At 45.9% G+C, this 16,861-nt stretch overlaps 2 protein-coding genes across 9 annotated transcripts in view; one reads left to right on the top strand and one right to left on the bottom strand.

Annotated features, from left to right (window-relative positions):
• The window catches only part of FTCDNL1 (formiminotransferase cyclodeaminase N-terminal like), a 222,698-nt gene extending 214,054 nt beyond the window's left edge, over positions 1-8,644 (bottom strand). Inside the window, exon 1 of one of the 8 annotated variants that reach the window (XM_086955474.1) lies at positions 8,458-8,644. The gene's annotated coding sequence lies outside the window, so the exon portion shown is untranslated. Of the gene's footprint in view, positions 1-8,377 lie in introns of all 8 variants that reach the window. The other 7 variants (XM_086955472.1, XM_086955476.1, XM_086955477.1 and 4 more) reach the window with 7 other exon arrangements.
• Positions 8,645-8,700: 56 nt separating this feature from the next.
• Positions 8,701-16,861, top strand: part of C2_1H2orf69 (chromosome 2_1 C2orf69 homolog) — a 52,141-nt gene continuing 43,980 nt past the window's right edge. Inside the window, 2 exon segments of the mRNA XM_086955471.1 lie at positions 8,701-8,721; positions 8,723-8,905. Coding sequence (XP_086811597.1) covers positions 8,701-8,721; positions 8,723-8,905 — 204 coding nt within the window.

Here is a 16,861-nt window from a genome sequence, read left to right as displayed (position 1 = left end):
CCCTCACCCTGTGAAGGAACTCAATCAGTTTGTGTTGGACGAGATCCTCCTGAGATTCCAGCCTCTGTTATGGGAGGTGGTATGTGTGTGGGGGAGGGGCTAGTGTGTGGGTGGGTCAGCACTCTGACCACAAACACAAAACGTGAAGTCGTCACAGACATTGTGTTGCTCACAGATGGTGTTTGTGGCAGCTCTGAGCAGTGATAGCCTGGTGGTATTACTGGGTTAAAGTCATGGTGTTTGCAGCAAAGACCAGAAAGAGGCTGAAGGTGGGAGGGCGGGGAGATACTCTCCCCTGCTACCGTGGCTGCCGGCAGACGCTGGGAGGGAGAGCTCGGCCGGGGTGGGTGGGGGAGAGCTGCACTCCCTGTGCCCACCTGCGCCTCCGCTCTCCGTGCCTGCTTCACAGTTGTGGTGAAGGATTTTCTTATCTGCTTGTTAAATAAACAAGCAGATAAGAAAAGTCTTCCCGACAAGCCGCAAACCAGGCCATGGTGTCCGGAGGGGATGTCCGAAAAACGGACAGGTGGCACCCAAAAACACTCCTTTCCATTGGGAAGCCAGCGTTTACCATAAACGCTGACGCTACCCAATGGAAAGGAGGGGTGGGGCTTAGAGTCCCCTTTAGAAAAAAAATTCTAACAATATCTATCGCAGACGCGGAGCAGCTTCGCTGCCACGCCCACGCGAGACCTAAAAAACACAATATGTGTTTGTGTCATGGTCTGTGCTAAAACTAATGATGTACACCAATCACTGTGAGTGAATTGAAAATTCAAGTTCAAATCGCACAGCTGCCACAAATGTTAGACCTTGGAGTCTCTAGTTGGCTGAGGTAGGTACCTTAGTCCAAATAGGGACAATTGCTTCTAGTCAGGGAAAGGAGGGACACACTCTTAGATAACCCCTGCTCACCCTCCGGTAGCTTGGCACGAGCAGCCATGCTGATCTCCAAGGCAATGCGTAAAGTATTTACAACCATACTCCCAGTAACACAGTGATAACACCAGAAATGGACACCACACTGATTTAGGAAAATAGCGGTATCTTTATCAAGAAGAAATGCGATGAGACCAAACGATAAAAATATCCAGCACATGCGTATTCGTAATATTTCACTGGGCCGGTTATTTGGCCAACAAACGCTTGTAGGTTCTTGCGGTATTAATGAGCAGTTCACAATGATCTAATGCGGTCTTGATGCAATGCTATGCTTTTCGTAATGCAGTTTGTATTGTAGAAATAAAACAGTACTAATGCGGTTCGTTACGCAGGAATAATGCGGTTCGTAATGCAAGAATAATGCCGTTCGTAATGCAAGAATAATGCCGTTCGTAATGCAAGAATAATGCCGTTCGTAATGCAAGAATAATGCGGTTCGTAATGCAAAAATAATGCGGTTCGTAATGCAAGTATAATGCGGTTTGTAATGCAAGTATAATGCGGTTCATAATGCAAGAATAAGCCGGTTCGTAATGCAAGATTAAGGCAGTTCTTAATGCAAGAATAAGGCAGTTCTTAATGCAAGAATGATGCAGTTCTTAATGCAAGAATGATGCAGTTCTTGGTGCAAGAATGATGCAGTTATTAGTTCAAGAATGATGCAGTTCTTAGTGCAAGAATGATGCAGTTCTTAATGCAAGAATAATGCTATACGCCAATCGGTGCGATCAGCTCAAGCACCACTAGGCCCCAACAACAGAGACAACGGTCGTAAACTTAAAGGGGCGGCCCCGGTTCTGCTGGGCAAGTACGTGTCGCTCGGGGACTCAGAACGTCTAACGCGGTGCAGCGGGAGAGAGATCGAAGCACTCCTGTACTCCTCCTGCACGCCTCCGCAGGCCACTAACGCTTGAGGCTCCCGACCGAAGTATAAGCCTTACCTAGGGGGGGGGCGCTGCCTCGCTCTCTCTCTCTCCCTGCTCGTCGGATGTCCTGCTGGGCAGTCCTGACGTTGCAGCTCCAGTGCTTGGCAACGCTGTAGCCGGACAGGTTACGGCACTGCCTTATCTTTCATTGACGATCTTGGGCAGATTCCTCTTGGCAAACAACGATCCCGATCCCTTTCACCTTGCAAGCTTCCTTAGCTTCCATAAATCCTTTAGCACGTTGCAGCTCAGGCCGGCGGCGGCGAACCTTACTCACAGCCTCAGTTACGATGATGGCTCGGGACACAAATAGCAATGAAGCAGCGTGGACGATGTTTCACACTGCGGGGGCAATTCGGTCATGGGGTACCTCGTAAACAGTGCCACAAACCACACGGTAGTCTCAGGCGTGCAAAAGCACCACACACCAAGCGTTGGTGAGACACAGTTGGAAACGTTGATGTTCCTGAGTTTTCACAACAGGGGACCAGCTCTCCTTGGGCCCTTGGAGACAAGTTACTTCAGGACACAGCAAAGTCCTTTCAAGCAGGGTGACACAGCATACAGCAAATTCCCTTGTCCTCTCCTTAGTCAAATCAGAAAACTGCAGGCTAGCCCCAGAACACACAGCAAGGGCAGCCCTTCTCTTCAGCTGTTCTTCTTTGGCAGAGGTTCCTCTTGATCACAAAGTAGTTTCAATCCTTTTTCAGGCTTGAGTTCAGTCTTGAGTTTAGGGGTTTCAGCTCTCACATTTATACCCCTTTATGCCTTTGAAGGGAGCTCTGAGCCCAGTCAAAACCAGACTTGGGTGTCTTCCTGCCAGTGCACACCCTCTTCCTCTGATAGTGAGCGTATGGGCCCCAGGCGCTCCGCAGGAGGTGGAGCCATACTTTTGTGGCAGCAACACAGCCCTCTTCACATCCAGGGGGCTACTTCTCCCCCACACCAAATGCAGGCCAGCCTGTTGCTGTCTCTCTTACTCCTCCTTGGGGTGAGAACACTTCCCAGACCCCGTCACATCCAAACCCAGACAGTCAATACACAACTAGTCAGAGGCACGCAGGATGGTTAGGACAAGAAACCAGCCACTTCTAAAAGTGTGGTTTCTAAACACACATTTGAAATACATCTTCACAAAAAGATGTGTTCTTAAATTCTGAGTTTAGGCACACTAAACTCCATGTCTCCATCTTATGCCTATGGGAAGATATGCTGGAAACATGTGGCACAGCATTTCCAATTCAGTACTATGGGCAAGATGGCCTTGCAACAATGAAAACGAATTTGGCAGTATTTCACTGCCAGGACATGGTGCACACCTCAGTACATGTCCTAACTTTCACATACACTGCACCCTGTCCGGGGGCGGGGCGGAGGGGAGGGAAGGAGTACCTTGGGCCTGCTTTCGAGGTGTCTGATGTGCATAAAAAGGGACGGGTAAGGTCTGGCAAGTGAGTGCACTTGTCAGGACAACAAGGCAGTTAAACTGCGGGCAGGCACTGCAGTGGCAGACCTGAGATTTCTTTTTAGGGCTACTTGTGTGGGTGGCACAATTAGTGTATTACCAGCCCTGGCACACATAGTGCACTTTACTAGGGACTTTACTAGTAAGACAAACATACCAATTATGGGCAACCTACTACCATAACACTTTATACAGGGAGCACTTGCACTTTGACACTGATCAGCAGTGGCAAAGTGCCCAAAGCATCTAAGTCGGCAACATCATGCCAGAAAAAGGTCTAGGACGAAGGCAAAAAGTTTAAGGAACTTTAACCAAAAAGGGCCAAGTCCAACAAGTGTAATTCCATAACAGATTCTGAACTTACGAAGGGACCTGTGATGGAAGCCAAAATTGCTGACTTTCCCTTGCACGTAATGGCAGACTCAGTGTCGCCCATAACTACAGTGAGAGTCTGCACTTCCCTGATTACAATATTATCCTCTCGGCATATGCAGAGGATACGTTATTATATGTTTGTAACACGGAGCAAAACCTCTCACCTATACTCAGGGAAGTGGTGCGTTTCTGGGGTTTCTCGTGATTCATAATTAATAGGGACAAATCCATCATTTTCCCACTCCCCCTGCCATGACACCGATCACCCTGGGATACCCCCTACGCTGGATGACGGAGACTGTCCGGTATTTGGGTACACAGATTCACACCAATCCAATTACAGTCCTATTGGACGATTACAGGAAAGCAATGCAAAACTAGAAGACGACGTGGAACACTGGATCAAGCTGCTACTGGCGTTTATGGGGGCACGTAGCCATCATGAATATGGTAGGGCTTCCTAGATTTGTATTCTTGTTCCAAAATATCCCAATGTTCCTACCATGTTCGTTGTTTGCCACATTGCGATCCCTGATGATTAGGTTGGCCTGGGCTGGGAAACAGCCATGGGTGCAATGGGAGATCCTCACTTTGCCATATGATATGGGGGACCTAAATGAGCTGGAGTTAGAGCAGCGCAGAACTCTTTTGCGTATTTTATTGCCTCCACTGCCCACATGACTTGCCACATGTATTCATTGAAAGAGGCGCAGTGGATCCTCATACGTTCCCTCAGACATTATTTCGCGTCCCGGTAAGGAGTCAAAGTACTTTTGATTCTTTGAACAGCACGATGTACATCTGTTGGAACTTATAAGAACAACAATCTGGCTCCCTGCTGCACTCCCTACAGTGGAGTGGTGTTCCTGGTTCCAAGTGGGACAAGAAAAGAGTGTGGTAGAGACCTTGCGAAAGCTAGGCATAATCAGAATGGGAGACCTCTTCCAAGATGGGGAGGTGAAGGGATGGGAAGCATTTCATGACAGATCAAAGAAACTGACAACTCTAACCCGCTTTCAATACTTAAGAGTTAGATACGCATTGCGAGACTACTAGGTGAGGAAATTCAAGAGCCCCAGGACATGCCAGCACTTTCCTTCCTTATTTATTTCGCATATTTATAGAGCGCTCTAATACCCGGAGGTGTCCTGGCGCTAGAAAGATAGACTGGTGTGACGGAGCGTGCTTACTGAGTGAAGAGCCATGTTTTTAGACCTCTTCTAAAGGCCATCAGATTCTGGGTCTGTCTGAGCGCAAGTGGAAGTTTATTCCAGGCCTCAGCCGCCCCAAGAGAAAAGCTCCTGCCTCCCCAGCGAGCTTTTTTAATTCTGGGGACCTTAACCAGAGCCAGTTGTCCTGACCTCAAAGTTCTTGCTGGTTTATGCCAGCAGAAAAGAGATTTCAAGTGCCTAGGTCCCGAGTCATGGAGGGCCTTGAAGACCATGCATACTGCCTTGAAAGTGATTCTTTTACGAATCGGCAGCCAATGTAGCTTAACCAGCTCCTGAGATACTGAGGCAAATTTGGGTGTGTCAGTAATTAGGCGGGCGGCTGCATTTTGCAGAAGTTGGAGTTTATTCAGAATACTCTGCTGGGCATTTAGCATCAGGCTGTTGCAATAGTCTAGGCGTGAGAGCACTAGACCAGTGACTATTGTTTTCCTGTGTTTCTTATCCAGGTAAGGTAAAATTTTCCTGATGGTTTTGAGTATGAAGTGAAGGGAGGAGGAGAGGGCACCCACCTGGGATTTAAAGGTCAGGGTGGTGTCTACCAGTATACCGAGATTTTTCACTTTGTCCACCGGTTCTGGGAGAGGTCCCATTTCATCTGGCCACCATCTCGGGGACCAAAAGTTTTCTCTGTCACCAAAGAGCAGAACCTCGGTCTTTGAGGAATTCAGTTTAAGGCAGCTTTGTGCCATCCAGCGGCCAACTTCGAGCATGCAGTTTCTGAATCTATCGGCGGTGTTTTCTGTGTTGCCGGGAAGGAGGGACACCACAATCTGAGTGTCGTCGGCGTAGGCCGTGAGTTGAAAGCCGAACGATCGGATCACCGGGGCGAGGGTGGACACATATACATTAAAAAGGGTAGGGCTTAACGAGGAGCCCTGGGGGACTCCACAAGGAAGTGCAAAGGGTTGAGATTCGTAGCTGCCCAACGCCACTGTCTGGGATCTACCAGATAGGAAGGCTTGTAAGATTTTTAAAGCCTTACCCTGAATTCCACAGGCCCTCAACCGGTCCACCAATAGCTTATGGTGGACCGTATCGAAGGCCGCAGAAAGATCCAATAGGATCAGGGCTGCTCTACCCCCTGCATCCATCACCTGCCTGATATCTTCCATAGATTTAATCAGGGCGGATTCCGTGCTGTGCCCCTCTCGAAAGCCGTGTTGGGAGGAATCCAGTACATCCGCTGATTTCAGGAAGGCACTAAGTTGTGCATTCAGGTAGCCTTCTATTATTTTGGCCGGGAGGGGGAGTCTGGCAATCGGGCGATAATTGTTCATCTCCGTGATATCAAGATTGGGTTTTTTGAGCAGGGGTAGGATGGAGGCTTGCTTCCAACTAGCGGGATATTCCCCTTTCTCCAACATCTGGTTGAAGAGGGGGGTGAGAACCCTGGCAATCGCATCTGGTGCGAGTTTAGTTATTGTCGTGGGGCAGGGGTCATGAGGGGAGCCTGATTTAATTTTTAGTAGGCGACTGCTCACTTCTTTTTCCGTAATGGGCGGGAAAAATTGAAGCATGGGTTCCGGTCTGGCGGGATCGGGGGCCTCTCTCGGTGAGGAAGTCGTCACTATCCTGTCTAAGGGGAGAAAGATGTTTTCCACCTTTTCACGAAAGAAGGTTGAATAAGACACCCCTGCTAAACTAGTAACGAACCTTTACGCCTTTGCACAAAAGGCACGAAGACCGGGCAAGACAAAGGTGTGACTTGAATGGCAAGTGATGTATCGCTGAATGGGCGGCATAGACAGATACATTTTAAATATGTCAATCAAGTATACTATACACCAGAGAGGCTTTACAGGTATGGGTAAGTGACACAACAGAATGCCAATGCTGTAAGGTGCACAAGGCTGGCTTTCTACATGTTGCTTGGTATGACAAATGAGTAGATAAAGTGGAAAGAAGATAAGTAGTCATTGGTTTGCTGATGGCCAAACGCCAAGTGGCGATGTGGTGGACTAGGGGTCCAGTTTCCACCTTGGTGGACTGGCATGCTGATATAGTATACTGCAACACACAGTCAGATGTGTATAGCAAACTACTCCCTCCTCAGAATCGTCCCAAGAATCACTGGGGCCCATACCAAGCATATTTAGTAGGTAAGGGAATGGGGGAAACAGAGGGGGAACAAGAGGCGGCAATGTGAAAGACCTATCCCATGTGGAATGGGAGTGGACAGGGCCTCATGGGAACGCAAGGAGCAGTGGACTTTAGAGGACCGAAGGGCTGGTGTGACTATTGCTACTGAAATCAGACCATGGCAGACATGTCATAAGGGTGCGTAAGCAAGACCCACATTGCTTGTGGGACCACTACCATGTACGCATGCTTGTCTCAAATCTCAGCTTTCTCACTTGACCAAATTGTGTGATCCAAGGCAAATCTTATTATCTCAGTGTGTTGTTTTCTTTGCCATTTTGAAAGAACCACCTTAGAGTAACTCAGTTCGGGATGTGCGCTCTACAAACTCATTTATATATGGTTTAGCTGGCAATAGTGATGTCTCACATATGACATCAGTCACACCGGGCTCACATCCCAAAACAATTTATTGGTTTACTGATGACAATATTGTCAGAGTATTGGGGTTTTCTTGAACACTTCTAATTTCATGTTTAAAACAATTACTTTCAATAATCTCCTTAAAAACGAAATAATAATGTTAAAGAAATAACTTTTTTATCCCCGGGCAACAGTAGCACTGGGATGCTGTTTAATCAACACAGCACTAACGTTGCATATATGTTAAATAAATGCACAAGCATTTATTAAAAAGATAATGCAGTTAAATAGAGAAAGTGACTTTGGTGTCCTGCTCTGATTAACTTTAGGAACACCTTCTTGCAGCAAATATGTGGTCAGGTCTCTCCAAAACTCAAAAAGTGTATTTCATTAACGTACAGAACATTTCACCCTAGAAAATCAGATGATATCAATGCATTAATAAGTATTTTTTTAAAGTGATAGTTTTCAAACATGTATTCAGAAACATACATCCCTCCCCCACTCCCTAACAATAATTATAATAGTAAACTAAGAGGCAAGTCAGTTGTTATGTAAACCCTTTGGATGACAGGGGTTGCTATAATACATTAATCAAACACATGAGAAGTTTTTGTACAGCACACATCCTGAAGCCATGCATTTCGAGGTTCTCTTAAATATGGTAATGAATGAAAGGATGGAAAGTTATAAAACAACCGACCATAGTGTCTGCTTCTGTTAACACAAATTGACCATTTGCATGAAAGCTCGCCTTCCCTGGGGCAAACATGCAATAAAACCACACGCGTATCAGTACTTCGTAATACGATTTCAGCTGAAATTGGAACGGGGTACTGGAAAAAATACTTATGCTGCTCCATGATATGAGCAAACAACTTCAGAAAAACGCCGCAATATGTGCATTCGCTATATAAATGGGGCAACTACTTTACCACCTACTGTACCTCCAAGATCCAGACCAGCACCCCACCAAATTGATTTCCATGAATCGGGAGAGAGTACGGTGGCTTACACTATACAAACTTCACAGAGTCCATGATACGTCTATATCCCGTGTCCCTCGTCTCTTTCAACATTCTCATTCTAAAGGGGGTTGGCCTTACAGTCCATTTTTTGTGTCATTGGCTCAGATGCGGATCGATCTTTCAGAAGTAATGAGAAGAGTCGTTGGCGCGTGTTCGCTATGGTTGGACCTGTGCAAATGCGCGTTCCGTCGGCGGTTGGTGTGGCAATGTGAAGCCACGCCCCTTGGCCGATGGTGCACCTTTGCCCTGCGTTTAAGCCCAGTGCGAGCAGTGCTCTGCTGTGCTGTGCGGGTGCTGCAGTGCCGAACCATGAGCACGCTCCCCGCCATCAGACTGCCGGCTGTGCCGGGCTCTAACCCCCACAGGACCAACGAGTTGCTGCTGCTACGGGGAACAACCCCTCACCATGTGGTTTACTTCCCCGGGGATGTGCAGGTAAGCTCGTGTCACGCGATGTAGGCAACGCTCCACCTGTAGGTTTGAAGAGGGACGTAGGTGCAGCAGGCAGGTTTTAGATATCGCGGATAAGGAATGATGGAGGCTCATGGGGTAAGAAGTGTCCTACCTGCGCAGAGACAAGCAGGGCTGCGCTCCTGCAAGGGAGGGGGCCTGTCTACAGTAACCGAGGTCCCTTTCATGCGCCTGTGTGTGGCGTTTTAAGAGTTCTTTCAGCGAATCGACGTGCAGGCAAGCCCCCACAACCCTTGGTGTCCTGAAGTGAGGTTGATGGAAGGGAAGGCTGTACATTGTTGCGACACCCAAAGCAGTTTGCACCAAAGCGGGAGAACTTTTGCCAATGCTCGAAATGGAAATATACAATCGTAGGTACTCCTTGTCTAAGACTACCTTTTTGCTGCAGAGAATGTGTGGGTAATCTCCTATAAAATGCAGTGAGGTCGTGTTGAGATATGCGGGTGCTATTTCTTCATAATTAAAGAAGTGTCCTCATGTAATGCAACTGGTGCTATGTAAAGCGCTCTGATTGATAACCGATTCGAGTATAGTTCGCGCTATATAAAACTGTTGAAAAAAAAGTGCAGCTACCAAGTACCTGACAGTCCCTGTACATTGAAAGCACTATTTTTCCTCTGGAGGTGTCCTCACACAGGGTGGGGAGGGGGTGGCGAGAAGGCCTTTCCCACATTCTACATTACAGGTTGAGCCTGTTGCCAATAGTGATTGTAGGCGTAGGCCACATTTAGTGGACCAGAGGCATTGCAACATGAACCTTGTAGAATCTCTCCACCTAGCTGACGTACTAGTGAAGGTTAGCCTGCAACAGGAAACTAAGCTCTTATATCAGTATTTCCATATTGGTGCAGCAATAATGCCTTATTGGAATGTTTTGTTTCACCTAAACCATGTGTGTTAAGAGCACTCACCTTGTTAGCAAAGTAGCAAATGTTTCAGTGATTCAACAGCATTTTTTTCAAGATGAAATTTGGAACCGAGTAACTGGGAATGCATAATAAAAGAGGTACATTTTTGTTGTCAATTTGTACATGTAGGTGTGTTCTGGTTCATGTAACATTGTTTGTTTCATACAAGCTATTTAAAATAAGCATTTGCAATGCAATAGGTCTCGCGTTAGGAAAGTTTGAGCTATTGGTATTGTAAATGACAATTTTTTTATTTATGTGTTGGTTTTAATAGCTTTGTCATTTACAATGCCAGTACTTTTAACTTTCGCAAATGTGACACCTATAGCCTTTGTAATGCAATGTGTTGTATTTACATGACTTAGATGTATTGATATTACAAATAACAATTGCTTTTAATTTTTTTAAATTAATACTGAAATAAAAGTTATTGTAATTTATGATGGCAATAGCGTAAACTTTTGTAAATAACTTTTGTGAAGTTTATGTTCAGTGTATTTTATTATGACTAAATCCAAGAACAGAAGTGAAATATTAACATCTTTTTGTGACATTTCTAATAAAGCTTGAAACATTGAGAGAACATATTTGAATCAGTTGTTGTTGAATGTTGCACAGATTGATGCTGTGGTGGCGCTGAGTGATGCTGTGGCATTCAGTGATGCTTTTGTAGCGCATAGTGATGTTGTGGTGCCCCTGAGCGATGATGTGCTGGTGCTGAGTGATGCTGTGGTGATGCGATAGAGTGTAATTATGTGGCATGTAACTATGTGGCACTGAGTGGTATTTGGAGTGTATGTTACATTGAGTGCAGTGTTATGTGGTGTGTAATTATGTGGCACTGAGTGGTATCTGGAGTGTGTGTTGCATTGAGTGCAATGTAATTATGTGGCGTGTAACTATGTGGCACTGAGTGGTATTTGGAGTGAATGTTGCATGGCGTGCAGTGTAATTATTCGGCGTGTAATTATGTGGCACTGAGTGGTATTGTTTGGAGTGTATATTGTATTCAGTAGAGTGTAATTGTGTGGCTTGTAATTATGTGGCACTGAGTGGTATTGTTTGTAGTGTATGTTGCATTGAGTGCATTGTAATTATGTAGCATATAATTATGTGGCATTGAGTGGAATTGTGTGGAGTGTATGTTGCATTGAGTGCAGCGTAATTATGTGGTGTGTAATTATGTGTCACTGAGTGGTATTTGGAGTGTATATTGCGTTGAGCGCAGTGTAATTATGTAGCATATAATTATGTGGCACTGAGTTGTATTCCAACGCTGTATTGGGTGTTGTGATTGGTGCTGTGGTTCCTGAGATTACCCACTTCAAAGGTTTGGGCTCTCTCTTTATTATATTAGTATGGATAAGAGCAATAAGGGAAACCGAAAATAAGCACTCAATTCTCAGAAGTATAAGAGTAACAGTTTCAGTGCACCATCCACTCTGGTGTTGTAAAATTATAAATCATACATGTGATTGGCATATAGACATGCAGACCGAAGGGAAAATGTGAGAAAGATCCGGGAAGGTAAGCTCACCAATTGTGAGTATATAGAAAACAAATTACTTGGTAAACCAGCCACACCTTTGGTCCATGAAACTCTCTTTTGGCCTATTTTATCAGCTTGTGTAATTAGAAAGAAACCACAATAAAAAGATCACACCGTGACCACGGTCATTGAATGCCCAGCAAATGTGACGAGCTACGAACAAGGTTTAAAGGCTTGGTTAAAGAAAACGAGTTTGTGGAAGAATACCGTAAAAACGGCTTTGGCAATGGGAGGGACAGAATGAACCTGGACAGCGTAAAGCAAATAAAGCCAACAAATGGAAAGCACGAAAACGTGAGTTTCAAACGACAAAACCAATAGTGAGCAACGGGCGAGTGCATTCCTAGGTCAACTTTCTGAAAGTCGCCAAGATGTCTTCAGCAGCCTACCAGCACTGTCTGTTAGGCTGCTACCTAAAAAGCTCCCCTGCCCCATCCACTTTGCTTACACGTGGTATGAGTAGGAGAATCCTATTTGATTAGCACAGTGTTTAGGTTGGATACCTTCTTGGGTATCTTCTCCACCAGACTGTTCGTAGAAATAGGCATCTGGCTTCAAACAAAATTTTGCTGAAATGGGACAGCAGCAGCACAAGAAGCAGTAAATATACTGGTTGACAGCGAGGAGTTTTGAGCACCCCACCTACGTGCCTATACAGGGCCGCACACAAAGTTAGTCAACAAGGACTTGAAGAGTTAGCAGAGTTATAGGAGCAGAAGTTGACTGTCGCTATATTGTGTTGTAGTGTTCTTCAAAGAGGTGCATCTTCAGCTCCTTCCTACGTTGGAGCAGTCCTTATGAACACAGGAATTGTGTTTCAGATCCTGTGTGTATACATGGTGAAGGCCTGTTGCCCATTTTATTTCTTTCTTGCACTTCTTTGCTTCTAGTCCGAAGGTGTCCTGGCTGCTGGGGGTCTGGGAGCCACCACAGATGGTGCGGGTGCTGATCATTTCAGCTTTTTACGTGATGTGGCTGGCTTTAAAGATAATGTGGCAAGGGGAGTTGATGTAGTTCCATCAGGGTGGAGCTGATGCAGTCAAATTTATTCAGGCCATAGAGACATGATGCAGCATGGAGGATGGTCTAAATATTTTTAAATGCATTTTTATTAAGTAACCGATTGATCGAAGTGTATCATGACTACTCAAAAAGGATCTTCAGAGATAGCATTTAAAGTAAACGATTAAACTTCTAAAGCGTGATCGAAAAATTATTGCATTTCTAAATTAAGCATATTAGCAGCAGAAAGAGTCAATTTGTTAACAACTGCAAATACTTTTCACTGCAGCATACAATCTGAGCAATACAGGTCCCCTGTACGAGAAGGGATTTGACATGTTCTGCTGGTTCATATGGTAAGTGCAAGATGTGCTCAGCATGTTTTTCATGTCTAGTTCTGTACAGAACCCTTGACAGAAACAGGGAGTGGATTGCTTTTTAGGTTTCGACCTGGCGAGGGGCAAAGCCCCTCCCAGATCGAAAACTTTTGTTTTCAGTAGGGATGTTCGGCCCGCCTCTGTCTATCATTGGCTAGCTCCATAAATGGAGGCTAGCCATTGGGAGACAGAGGCTGTCAATCGCGCTTTCTCTTGAAAACGCGATTCGGGGGCGTTTCTGGTGCTTTTTTTAAGCCCCGCCCCTTTGTCCCGGGCCGCGCTGCGATTGGCTGCCGGCCCGGGACACCCCCCTGACGTCATTCCCGGGCCGCGCTGTGATTGGCTGCCGGCCGGGACACCCCCGTGACGTCAGCCAATCACAGCGCGGCCCGGGACCTGACTTGTTTAACGATGCTTTCTCTGCTGTGGTTCTCTACCAAGTGAGAAGTGGGCCGTGTCAGAATGTAGACACTCCGGAGGCTGGTTCTTGAAGAGCCTTTCCCTCCTGTAATCCTCGCTTGCAAAGAGTGATTGGGCAATTTAACTTGTCAGAATAGGTTGAGGCCGATCTTTTAAGCAGTCTGATCCACCCACCAGGCTGTTCAAATGCCCTGCAGCCACACTGTCGGAGTATAGCTTTATCTTGCTAAGCACTATATCGGTATTTCTCTATATACCCACTGAAAAATTGCTAGAGTTGACCTGAAGTTTGGGGATATCCCCTGCGTGCTTTTATCTACAATTGAAAAGGCTGATTGGCGTTGAACTGATGGTTTTCTTTAGGCCATTACCACGTTTGTAATCCAAGTTTGTGCCGAGATATATCGGTGCTTGTCTTAAGTACTTCGGAACAAAGCCTTCCAGGAGCTGTTTGTTGGCAAGCAAGCTGCTCGACACTCTCTCTTTCTTACACACGCCCTCTGAGGCGATCATTCACACACGTGCACATACGTCTCTTTCACGCGCAAACTCCCGCTCAGACAGTCATAAAGACACACTAACACACACTCTTTCATTGTTTCTCCCTCTCTCTTTGTTTCGCCGTCTCTCTCACTATTTCCCATGGTCATTCTTTCTTTGTTCCTTTCTCTCTATATGTCACATCATTGCTTATTTCTCTCTCTTTCACACAAACATACACACACTCGTTCCCACTCTTCCCCTTGCTCTGCCTTCCACTTTCTCTGCCTTCCACTTTCTCTCTTGCGATCTCTTTCCTCCTAGACCGTTTCTGCCTTTCGTAGTCTCTATCTACACTGTCTCTTCACGCTGTTCGCCCCTGACTCTGGGATTTGCTGGCTCGCGGTGTAAAATGTGCTCGCCTGCCCAGCCGTGTTTCTCCAGCACTTGCCAAGGAGAGTTTGGCAGTATGCAAATGACATTTCATCTCCGAATCCGTGTTGCACCCATCTTGCACTTTCAGATACTTTCAGATACTCTGTAAGAATTGCAAATGAGAAGCTCGGCTCCTCTTTTCCTCTCCAGTACAGATGCTCCCCACAGCCCTACCAACCCAACTCTGTTTGGATTCCAGTGTCACTTCTATCATTAACACACAACTCGGGCACCAAAATAGACACAAGCTCTTCCCTACGCAATTCATTAATTCGTTTTGTTTTCACCACGATAATAATAAATACTCAATGTTGGTCATGCTAAAAGCATTTTCAACTAACTACTGTTTAAAGCAGACCACATCAACGTAGTGCTGTTCGTGGAAAGCGAGGGCAGCTGAGAGGGTGCTGCAAAAGATGCTCTGGGTTAGCGAAGAACATACTCCAGGCTACTTTAAGAGGGGCGAGCATGGGAGAGAGGATGTCTCAGCAGCATTGACACCAGTGTTTCTAACTTTAAAGAGGGCAGGGTAATGACCACCCCCCCCCCCCCCCCGACTGTACTTTTCTGGCATCAGATTTCTGTGTTGGCTTCTTTCTGTCTCTGTCTCCCGTTTGGCACTGTACAAAATGTTCTCATAAAATATTGATGGTTTGAACAGTATTTTTTTAATTTCCTAAACGATGCTAGTCTTGTTAGATATTTATTGTGTAATCATTAATTTTACTAGGAAGGCTTGAATCAAATATATTTAATTCATTTTTAGGTTGTATATGTTTGTATCTTACACATTCTCACCTCTATGTATCATGTACTATCTTTTGTGATTTTTACATCGGAATAAAGATTTATGACTGGTCCCATTTTGTACGACTTAATTCTTCCATATGCCAATAGCGTGGCTGGGCAGCCAGACGAGATTACGGTGTGTGTATCCTGTTTTTCAATACATTTGAAGCCCTGCGAACGCCGCAGGAATCGTGGACCGAGGGGGGGCTAGGACTACAACTCCCAGACTGCCCGGCACCTGTTGCGTCACTCCTGCCACCTGAGGCGCATAAATCATCGCCGGTGCTGCGTCTCAACCACGCTTTCCTTTTGCAGAATTGGCCGACGCCAATTGTGAGCTCAGACTAAAATATTGTCTTTTGATACTCCAGTTTGCTGACATGGGGGCGACTGAAGAATGCAAACCGGAACCAGGGGCCGCCGTTCTTCATAGTTGCAGGTAACATTACCTGGAGAACTTAAAATCTGCGGGGTAACAAACCTCACATTGGTTGTCGAGGTATCCATGGACGTGTGTGATAAATTGCACATTGGCCTCGTCTCATGCACACACTGTCCCTTGGTAGGGCTCGCCCTCCTGGGGTGGGGAGAAGCATGATGGCCATATTAGCCATTAACTCATGTACTTCGAAGTCCTTATGAAATGTACCTGGTTCTTTTGGAAAGTACTCTTGGGTAAAGTTCGCGCTATATAAAAATGCATTAAATAAATCAATCAGGCCTTGGTCATCGTTGCTTCAAAATGTAAGTGCAGACCGGACTCACGAGGCAGCACTGGCCTTTTATAGTTTGTGTCTTTTTCCCTCGAGACTTTTACAGCTGTAAAGTTCTTTTTTTTTTTTGCATCCATTTCACGGGGTAGCTGTATTTTGTTCGGTGTTCTCTGCACTGTTCTTGTTTTTTTTTTCTGGACGAAAGTGAAAGCCTACCATGCTTGTTTACAGTAGCCTTGTTTTATGTTTCCAATGCGTTGTTTTGTTGTTTATTTAATTAATGTGCCTGGCCGCCGCGCTGACTACCACGACGCCCGGTTTTATAATTTTTATGTTCATGTAACCTCAGACTCTCTCTTCACCTTTACATCTCCCCGGAAACCACAGGACACACTCTGCTCTTTTGCAAGACCCCTCTCCGGACTGCGATATAGCAAATGTCTCTTAACCATTGCGACTTTTTTTTTTTTTTTTTTTTTTTTTTTTTTTTTACTTGAAGGAAGATAATCGTTTTCACAGCCTTCAAATTCAGACCACCGTTAGTGAAGTGTTAATAGGAGGGCTCGAACGCACCTCTCAATTTATTTCATAATGATATAGCCTTCCCTTCACCCGAGTCACACCTACAGCAGTGAAAAGTTTGTCACCTTATGCTTGCCTACCAAACTGTGCAGGAATGCGCACGTGTCCACACGCGACCGGAGGCTTCAGATTATGCTTCTCAATCTTTACTGCCAAAACACACAACTACATTTCCCATGATACACATGAGTATAGGCTCACCCCCATAGTCCATAAGAACCCTCTGCGTGCCTCCATCTTCCTTTCTTTGCTGCTCACAGCAAGAGTTAAGTGCACCTATTAATTTGGTCCCTTACTTTGCTTGGCATGGGGATAGTTAAAAGCATTTATAATGGGATATTGTTTCATTGACATTGTATGTTGTCTATGGTGCCTTAGCTCACTTGTGCTTCGATTGTGCCGTTTTTGTAGTATTCAGGGCTTCGCTCCGGTCTGCCTCACGAAGCCGCGATCGCCTCGAGTAGCACGGGCCGCGCGATGGCTTCAGTTTAAGTCTGGTTCGTTGCTGGGCCTCGCGACGATAGTCGCGCATTGAGCATTCGGTCCCTGACCGGCAGAGGGGCGGCCACGAATCTCACGGGAGCCTCGGTTACTGGCAAGCTCTCCTCCGACTCGCGTTGGGCATCCCTAATAGCCCTCCCACTCGTACAGGCCGGGTGGCTCAC

This window comes from Lissotriton vulgaris, chromosome 2_1 (assembly GCF_964263255.1).
Source record: "Lissotriton vulgaris chromosome 2_1, aLisVul1.2, whole genome shotgun sequence".
Lineage (NCBI taxonomy): Eukaryota > Metazoa > Chordata > Amphibia > Caudata > Salamandridae > Lissotriton > Lissotriton vulgaris.
The sequence above is the reverse complement of the archived record's forward strand: the minus strand, read 5'-3'. Positions and strand labels throughout refer to the sequence as shown.